General features: G+C 41.4%; 1 protein-coding gene across 1 annotated transcript; it reads left to right on the plus strand.

The window, feature by feature from the left end:
• Positions 1–4,976: 4,976 nt before the first annotated feature.
• Positions 4,977–10,306, plus strand: has2 (hyaluronan synthase 2; the record flags this gene model as incomplete). The annotated part of the gene is made up of 3 exons (XM_080541262.1): positions 4,977–5,612; positions 8,323–8,424; positions 9,377–10,306. Exons 1-3 carry the CDS (start codon positions 4,986–4,988, stop codon positions 10,304–10,306), a joined length of 1,659 nt encoding a protein of 552 aa, XP_080397388.1. The 5' UTR covers positions 4,977–4,985.
• Positions 10,307–10,697: the final 391 nt, after the last annotated feature.

The following is a 10,697-nucleotide window of genomic DNA, read 5'->3' on the forward strand; positions in this document are numbered from 1 at the left end:
CGCACACCCCATCCATCCATGTTTCAGAAGTTAGAATGGGTTACTTGGGCAACTTTTTTTTTTTTTTTGGGAGGTTGCTCCTCCTCATCCCCAACCTTCCCCCCTTATTAAAACAACTCCAGCATCTCTCCCTGGTTAAGAGTCTTTTGGAAAAGTAAGAGCTGCAGGAAGCATAAAGACCAAGGCGTCTGGAAGAAATTAGAAAAAGTAGTTCAAGTAGTGTGGCTCGGCAGTTCATGACTTTAACCTGTATGCTTGGAAAACTTGAATTAAGTACAGCTCTTCTAACCAACATTGAGTACTTGACTACTGTTGGATGACAGTTTTACTTTTCCTTTTCTTTTTCTTTTTTAATTATATAAATGACACTGCCAAAATGTACTGACAAGATGATCACACTTATTTGTATACATAACCAATGTATACCTTGTATAATTAATGTATGCAGAGAGTGAAGTTAAAACAACTTGAATGTTGTCAGGCGTTCAAAGGAAACGTGGGAAATTGCACAAACTTACTTCTTTATGAAGATCATTTTAAGAAGCTTCATGAGACTTTCTGCTAAGGTGTACCACGAAACTTTGATGAAAAGTTTTATCAAAGTTGAACGCTGCAAACGGAGCCTTAGCTGACTGCATCCTCCCGAGGACCGGCGCATCAAGACCCACACAGCTGCTTCAAGGTATGTCCTGTCACTATTCCTTACATGAACTGGGTTTAAACAAAATAATAATTGCCCACGTTATGGGAGCGCTTCTTTTTCTTTTTTCATTCGGCGAAGATGAACTCATTGAATGAAAGCCATTTATCTGCCACTTCACAACTTATATGACATGTCACTGTCGGTTGAACTCACAAGTCATTATGATAGAAGATGATGGTAAGTCTTTGTCGGGGTATGAAGTATCTTTCAGTTTTAAGTGTTGCGGTTGGATGTGGAGGGCTACTGTTGGCTACTGTACCATTCGAGTATATGTATAGTCCAGTAAGAAACTATTATAGCGGTTGTTTCACTGTTTCGTTTATAGATTCGTTGAGACAATATAGACATAATTTTTATGCAGTCTAGGCGGGGATAATTTAAAATCTAACTACACTAATTGCGAGTTACACATGCGCTACTTCATTATGAATTAACATCTATTTGCTCTTGTTTGCCGTCTGTCTGGGTCACTTATTATACCGTTAGAATGAAATATATCAACGTCACAGCTGCACGTCATTCGCAAGTATGCATATAAGCCAATGTGAAGGCAGGATATGGGACTGCCTCGGGGCGCTTGAAGGCGCGCAGTTTAACACGTCTATCTGCTTCAGTGTATCACTTCTGACGATTTTCGACAATCTGGTTCTTTACAATGGGGTAGTATGATTCAGTCCACTATTTATGATCATTTACTGTTTATCCAACACGTGGAGAGATCATAAACCCAACTTTTCCAAGAAAACGACAGGACACGTTTTTGTTAAGTAAGGATCATGAGACTGTAGTACAGCAAGATTTAATTCAAATATGATATTTAATTAGACCAATGTCTGAGATAATGTAAGACGTTATAAAATGCATGTTTAAACAACATTCCATGACTGCGTTCACATTATATTAATGTAGTTCATGACTGCTGTTAAGACATGACCTTCTTCAACTCAAAGTGCAGTGATGAATCAGACATTCGTTTCTCATAATGTAAACACTATCAGACACTGTACTTTTTTGTGTTTCAATGGCTGTGTTATCTTGAACTCATGCTAAGACCACTGTCATAGAACCATACTACAGCGTATGTGTTCATAACACCAACCAACTTTGTCGCACAACTTTGTCACACAAGAACATAAGCTGACGCAATCATGGCTATACACAACAACTAGCAGAGAGATAGTAACACTAACACACCCCTGTAATTGATTGTGTCTACATTTCAGACACACATTTTCCCCCATCTAAGTGCTTTTCTATATACTGTACATCGGTACTTTCCACACATGAGTTGAGGATAGTTTTTCTATTTAGAGAGGAAGTGTCCCATGCCTGTTCCTTATTAGAGCTCACAGTCAGGGCCATGCCAGCCGTCTGTAACCGCTGGAGGCTGGGAACCAGGGCAGGAAGAGGAGGTGAGCTGTGCAGTAAGCCAGGGAGCAGCAGCAGCACCAGCAGCAACAGTGGCAGTGGCTGACCAGACAGGACAGGGAGAGAGATGGATGGGCCTAAACTCTGGCGAGGAGAGCATCCAGGAGCCAGCTATGGCGTCACGCCACCACCGCCCAAGTTCACAGAACTCCTCTTCCAGTGAAGACGGCGCCACCCATCCAGAAAAGAGGGAGTACTGGAGACTCAGAAAGAGGAGACTGAAACCTTGAGGAGAACGTAGCCCAAAACTAAACAGCTCTTGTTGCCTCACATCCCTACAACAGTGTACAACTCTACCACACCTGATTCTAATAACAAGAGGAGGAGCAGTGTGTGTTCAATCCTAGCCCTCATAATGACAACATTACCTCAACAATGAGAATGCTTAAAGCCACAGGAAAGAGATTTAGTTCCTCATCTGGCCTGGAACTACAAGGAGGTTGGGGGGGGGAGTAAGTGGGGGGAGGGGGGTGAGCACTTCACTTCCCAGCGTAGTTAAAGAGACACAGCCTCTTTCCTATACCTTTAAATGAGTGATTGTACTCATAATATCTATATGTTTCACTGCAGTTTGATCAGTTTGGTTCCATTTGCATGTTTAATTCCCGCTTTACACTGATTTCCAAACAATGGAGAAAGTACATCTATACATCTATCCAGTTAATCTAATCTAATCTAATCCAATTTATTTTTTAAGTCATGTGGATGTACAGGAAATGATTTGGGATTCTGCTGAGGTCAACTGTAGAAACATAGCATTTGTATTCCATTCATTGAACATGAATGGCGACACACAAATCAGATACTTCCTCAGAAACATTTGCATACACTATCAAGTAAAATTAGATGATGTTATTAACTGTTTTTTGGCAAGCCTAGCAAAAAAACAACTGGCAACTGTAGCAAGGCTTGAGACATAACCAATGATTCCCTGGTCTTTCCTAGGTTTATTGGATTCCTTACCATTTGTAATGACTGTCTCGAGTGCCATCTTCATTTTAATGCTTTTTAAACGCACCCCACTGAAACATACACATACTATAGGTGGATACTCCCTTACTGTAGAATATGAGCTATAACACAAACGTTAAACCTTACAAAATGAGGCTCGGCTTTTACTTTTCTTCATGAGTGGGCATATTCCAGCTCATTGTAATATATGAATGTATATAATTAAACATATTTCATTGTCTCCTCCTATATCCTCCTCCTTTGGCACACACGCAAGTGCCATCGAGTCGTCCTTACTAGGTGTTAACTGACCTCCTCTATAATGGTGCACCTGTGGGATCCCCTGTGGGATAATCACATTTCAAGTAGGTTTTAATCGAATGTTGAGGCCATTCGTTGTAAAATCATCAGTTGCACAGACCCTTCACATACCTCTTTTTGGCAACCGATCAGATTTACTGCGTCTGGCTGCAGTGTTGTATTTCATCTACCGTCAAATACTGAGAGTTAGTTTTCCCCACAGAGCATGATTCAATTCTCCAGAACTCACATGTGCACACAGTAACCCCTCCCTGTAGCGCTCCTGGAACTGGTCCAGCTAGGACGACTGGACCTTAATGGCATGCATGTACGTATATGCCTAGACAAGCGGTATATAAACATCCAGTCCTCTTACGTAATAGTTACCACGCAGCTTCCCCAACATGGGATGTATGTACAGCACCTCACATATGATACAGTAAGGTACAGTAAGGGTCAGTAAGGGTCTCCGCGCTTCTGGTAGCCATTCACTTATGGGGTCAATTGAGATCATTGAACATCAATCGTCAGTTGTGTTATCTCAAGTAAAGGGAGTATCCGCCCAGCTAGTAAAGTACGTAATTCTGAAAGTGCTAAACCCATAAAAGTCCAGTACAATAAGCTTTGTGCAACTGTGAAGTGACATCATTAACATACACTGATTACACCCTCAACGTCACCCAATACTCCCTTGATTAGTGGTAATATCCTTAATGTATGTCTCTGGGCCAAAAGTTGCATCTCAGCAGTCTTAGCACATTTGAATAGTTCACACAAAGTTCTAATCCAATAGGCGCTGGGTGGGTCTTGGAACATATGGTGAGATTGAGTCAGGGGTCTTATAAATGTGTGTGTGACGTTAAATGCCTCGAACACGTGCCAGTGGGCTCGCACGTTGATTGTGTTCTTTTCATCCAGTGTCAAATGAACCGGTGCTTAATTCATGCCAAGGAGACGGCTGATTTGGAAAAAAGTGTAGACATGAGAAATATGACCTGTCAATGTTTCTTGTTTTTCAACACCGTGTCATTTTAAGGTACCACACACAACCATAATTTAAGCCTTTACCAGGAAGTACATATTATTCTGCAAGGTGACAAGAGGGTCTTTCGTGCGGATGCAGAATTTAAAATTTCCAAAATGTTTCATGTCTTCCCACGGAAATATAAACAGATGATGTCAGAGGGTGGTGCTCCACTCTTACGTCTGCCAAGCAGATGGGGAACAGCATTAGTGGAGAAACTTGGAACAAATGGCTATAGAGAACTGTCTGACATTTAGAGGGGGATTTTGGGAGGGGGAAAGGGAGGGGGGGGACACAGTTTACTGCTGTTCTAACCTGGTTTTTGTTGTTATAAAACATTAGTCTGGTGTTAGGGAACATGGTTTTCCATCATAGGTTATGATTATAAATGGGTTACGAATACGATTATAAAGTACAATAGAGCTCTTCAATAACCTAACCTTCAATTACCTGAACTATAAAACAGCCCAATGTCTCATGCTGTGTACATGTGCCAATTACAAAAATCAATGTCCTTCCCCTGTATACCCTGTATCTCCGTTGTCAACTCGATATTCATTCTGTTCTTCTGATTTTCAGATGAAATGTGATAAAGCTATCACCTACCTGAGGATATTTGGGACAACCATGTTTGGAGTCTCACTACTAGTGGGAATCTCTACTGCCTACATCATGGGCTATCAGTTTTTTACAACGGCACACAACCACTTGTCCTTTGGGCTGTATGGAGCCATTTTGGTCATTCACCTCATTATCCAGAGCCTGTTTGCTATGTTGGAACACAGGAACATGCGGAGGTCCTTGGAGACCCCCATCAAATTGAACAAATCACTAGCCCTGTGCATTGCCGCCTACCAAGAAGACCCCGCCTATCTGAAAAAGTGCTTGGTTTCAGTCAAGAGGTTGACTTACCCTGGTATAAAGGTGATCATGGTGATTGATGGGAATAACGAGGACGACAACTACATGATGGACATCTTTCGGGACGTTATGGGACGGGACAAAGCGGCCACATACGTCTGGAAAAGCAACTACCACCACAGAGGGCCGGAGGAGAGCGACGAGGCATACACCCAGAGTCTACAGCAGATCTCCCGCCTGGTCCTGAATAATAAATGTGTCTGCATCATGCAGAAATGGGGTGGGAAGAGAGAAGTAATGTACACAGCCTTCAAAGCCCTGGGGAGGAGTGTCGACTATGTGCAGGTAAGTCCTGAAGGCAAAGGGGGTTGTGCCAAGCCAAATATGGGGTGCACAAAGACGCTTTTGTGCTTTTTTTGAACGGACGGTGGCCTTGTGCATGTACTGTAGCTTAGGGTAATACTGAACGTAACAGTAATTCTGTTCATCAGGGAACTCAGTTTGACACCATTTACAAAACTCCTACAAAGTGGATGTAGTACATGCCAATGTAATAGGTTGATGTAATATCATGGCATGGCATGATAATGCTGTTAAGGTCAAACATTTTGGGGAAATTAGGGGCATTCTGAGCTATCTGCATTACAATCTCAAGGCTATTCTCTGGGTTTCCTACAGTGATCCTGAGTTAGTTTAGTTTTTTTTTTTTTACTGTATCTATAGTGAATGTAATAATGTAACCTTGTAACTTCTACAATCTCATATACAGTCATAAGAGCTTGAGATAGGATATTAGACCAAACAAAGACTATATCTGTCCTCAGAGACACTGCTTAATGATCTAAACATCTGCTTTTAGCAAGAGGTTCTACATAAACACAAGTTAACCATGTTAAGCAAGGAAGTCCAGTAATAAGAAAATGGTCTTGTTATAAGAAAATACTGCAGTTCATATAAACAGGTCATATCAGGAGAGACTGTACAAGTGGTGTCTTTCCACTCTAACCTCCCGGTTTCAATTATATTTCTGACCTTTGATCCAAGCTTCCAAGAGCAGTAATTGAATTTGGTTTATCACGATCAGTCTCAGCCGGCTACCAGACCTACACAACATGTGGTTATTCTCACTGTGGGGTTGTCTCAAGTACCTGATCATGGAGGTCAAACCTTGGGAAGGAAGGCAATTCCTACCAAGGTTGTACGTTTCATCTAGATTGCGTTAATATTACTGTTAACATGCCATACAAGGAGATATATTCAATTTGAGGTGTATTTCAAATAAAAGTAGAAACCATACATGCATGAGTCATCACGTGTAAACTAACACTTCACACCACTATCACCAAGACTGCAGGAATTGCTTTAATGTGCAGTATCACATTGTTCTGTTGTGTTCAATGTGGAGCATACAGAAAAATACAATGTTACTGTGCTGAAACCTACAGTATATCCACGTTATTTGGGGGAGGCACCAAGAGTTCTCAGACAACATGTCATTGAGCGCTCAGTGTGCCGACTGCAGTGTCACATTGTCACACAGAGAACATGTAGCCTAGGTGTACTGTAATGCAACTTCAGTAAATCCCCAGTTCATCTATGACGTTAACTCTAGCCTTACCCATTACCATGTCAAACACCTGTTACATAGAAGCGAGAGTTGACTTGTTTAACTGACGTTCAAGACATTTTATACTAGCCTGAAGTGCATGCCAATAACCATTCTATCAAAGCAAGACCTGTTCATTGTAGTTTTCATAGTTTACAGCTGCAAAATGTTTGTTCTTTTATTCTAGCTAACTATAAAGATTAAATAGGCCATCTCTTTGTTTTCAGCATTTGAAGTCTTTGTAACATTTTGGGGGGGAATACTGCCATTTATGGACTAGCTGTGTGGACTGGTGCTAATGGACAGCTTGCCAGTGGTAGTGATGCAAGTCCACCTTCTCAAACACTGAGAAGACTGTGGAAAACATGGCTAATGTTGTGCACATGAACTTAATAGGTATGCCAAAAAGATATGTCTAACTCTGAAGGATATAGAGAGTGTATTGATGTACAATATGTAAAAACCAATACATACAGTATTATGTTCCGTTCATATCACTTCTCTTTATACATTTAATTTTTGAATTGATAAAATCTAGAAATGCAAAAGATACATGTTAATTGTTATATTTATGCTACCGGTAACTGTTACAATTTGGAAACTAAATTAGCTATAAATAATCACATTATGACCTAACACAATGTTCAGTTCCCTCGTCAGAGGAACATTCTCAAACAGCAACCTTCTCAAACAGCAACCTTCAAGCTTTCCAATTAAAGTCCTTGAATGGGACTTCAGTTACCAAATAAAATAATTTCCAATTAAGGAATAAAGGAACCTTTTTAGAGACTAAAGAGAGATCTGTACAAACGCGATTTGTTCAAACTCAGTGGTTGATTTGATTTCTAACTTGGGATTAACTTGTTTTGGAACAAGCAGTATTCCAGGAAGTATTCAGGAAATAAGCTTCCACGTGTGGACCAAAACACCTAATAAAACGCTATCTTTATTTCAGAGCAACACACACATCATAATCCATGTGTATTATTCAGCTAAACATTGATTGGCTAAAGAATATCTAGATTGGTAAATGGACTGCACTTATATAGCGCCTTATTCCAAAGCGATTTACGATGGCCTCTCATTCACCCATTCACACACATTCACACACCAATATTGGCAAGCTACCATGCAAGGCGTCAGCCCACTCATTGGGAGCAATTTGGGGTTCAGTGTCTTTCCCAAGGGCACCTCGACACGTAGCCAGCCAGGGATCGAACCGGCGACCTTGCGATCATTAGACGCCGGTTCTACCTCCTGAGCCACAGCCACCCCGATTGGATTGGATACAAATATAACCTACCAAAACCTAATGAAGGACGCTTTGTCCCTGTAATGAGATCTTATGCCCTAGTTAAGGGCTAACTTTTATTGTGAGAGAGCGTGGGAGTGGAGTGTTTTGGGAAACGTTTGTGGATCTCACAGGATAGTGTGTCCTTTGTTTGCCAGGTGTGTGACTCTGACACCATGCTGGACCCTGCATCCACTGTGGAGATGGTGAAGGTGCTGGAGGAGGACCCCATGGTAGGGGGAGTAGGAGGAGACGTGCAGGTATGTCTTTATTTGTTTCTAGGTCCTGTAGGATATTCAAATCAAAATCAAATCAAATTTTATTTGTATAGCGCATTTCTTACAAGATGTAACTCAATGCGCTTCACACAATGAAAATGTTCAGTCAATCAGTCAATCAATCAATCAATACTGACAGAGCCGCGAGCAGGTAAAAGTAAAAAACCTGTATACTATGTAGCCAGGAAAAAATTCCCTTGCAGCCCTCTACCAATAGAGCGACTACTAGCCAGTTTGCTTACCAGTACCCAGCGGTCCAGGGGAGGCCAGGACCACCGGCACAAAGCAAGCAAGCAAGGGCAAAAACCTGTACACCATGTATCCAGGAAAAATTCCTTGCATATTATCGGCGTACACACTCAGTTGTGGTCTTTTTTTTTAACTAAGAGAACCTTCTTTGTGGTTGTTGACTCATATAGTGATTTCAAAGCATTTGTCCCGTTTCTAGAGCAAAAAATACCAGAAAGAAATACAATCGTAGACCTGTTGAAAGTAGTTTAGGAGAATATTTCTCACAAGTAATGCTTTACACAAGCATTTCTTTGATAATCATAGAAAGAGTCTCTGAGGTCACCCTATGGTTGTTCATTCTATAGCTGTGATACTGAAACCAACATTATTACATTTACAGTTCCATTTAAAGCCCCTAAATCCTATAATAAACTATAAACATGCATCGGGAAATTCCAGCCACATAATAACGTTAAGCATTATGCCTATATATACTGATTCTAAAGCACTACTGTATACTAAGATTCTAGCCAATGGTAGATTGTTAGGTCTAACAGCATTTTGAAAGCATTTTGCCTTTGAAAAATTCTTATGAATCAACATTGTGCAGTTTATGGCTACGACGCATGTAACATACCTGTCGAATAAACGTAAGCAAGTAATTTATCTTTCGTCTCCTCTCCTCTCTTTCCTCTCTTTGCAGATTCTGAACAAATACGAGTCATGGATATCTTTCCTGAGCAGCGTCAGATACTGGATGGCCTTCAACATAGAGAGGGCCTGCCAGTCGTACTTCGGCTGCGTGCAGTGCATCAGTGGACCATTGGGAATGTACAGGAACTCCCTCCTTCATGACTTCATGGAGGATTGGTACAACCAGACCTTCATGGGTAGCCACTGCAGCTTCGGTGATGACCGTCACCTCACAAACCGCGTCCTTAGCCTGGGATATGCCACTAAGTATACTGCCCGGTCAAAATGCTTGACTGAGACCCCAATTACCTACCTGCGATGGCTGAACCAGCAGACCCGGTGGAGTAAGTCCTACTTCAGAGAGTGGTTGTACAATTCTATGTGGTTTCACAAGCACCATCTATGGATGACATACGAGGCTGTCATCACAGGCTTCTTCCCTTTCTTCCTCATTGCCACTGCCATCCAGCTCTTCTACCAGGGCAGGATCTGGAATATCCTTCTCTTCCTGCTGATTGTCCAAGCTGTGGCCCTCATCAAGTCGTCCTTTGCCAGCTGTATGCGTGGCAACATTGTCATGGTCTTCATGTCTTTCTACTCAGTGTTATATATGTCAAGTCTGCTTCCGGCTAAGATGTTTGCCATAGCGACAATAAACAAGGCTGGTTGGGGCACTTCGGGGAGGAAGACAATTGTGACAAATTTCATAGGGCTTATTCCAATATCAGTTTGGTTCACAATCCTTTTCATTGGCATTATCTTCACAGTTATCCAAGAAACAAGAAAGCCCTTCCCAGAGTCTGAAAAGATAGTCTTAATCGTTGGTGCAATAGTGTATGCTAGCTACTGGGTCATGCTCTTGACGTTATACACAGTACTGATAAATAAGTGTGGCAAGAGGAAGAAAGAGCAGCAGTATGACATGGTGCTAGATGTATGACATCCCCCATGAAACCTTCCCTCTCAACGTTTACAAAGTGAAGAATCTCAAACTGCTCATTGGTGGACATTGGGCAGGTGACATGAAGTGACCCAGGAGAGAGATATCATTGCTGCTGTGACTGAAACTACAAAGGTTCCTTTTGTAACGTTATGATGTACAAAAGTTGAACATTATTGTTCTTAATGTATTCTGCCAAATGAAAACCACCAAAGAGACATCATGTTTTCTATACACGGAGCTGACATGAGTTAAATTCCTACAGTATGCACTTTTATGTCTCACTCTTATTGTGCATAATGCTTGACAGAGTAATTTGAAGATAATATACCTCAGTGGTTATGTTTGCATTGTATGAGTAATTGGGACACAGTCAGAAAAGGCTCATTCT

This window comes from Nansenia antarctica (assembly GCF_963989245.1).
Source record: "Nansenia antarctica genome assembly, chromosome: 10".
In the NCBI taxonomy this organism is placed as follows: domain Eukaryota; kingdom Metazoa; phylum Chordata; class Actinopteri; order Argentiniformes; family Microstomatidae; genus Nansenia; species Nansenia antarctica.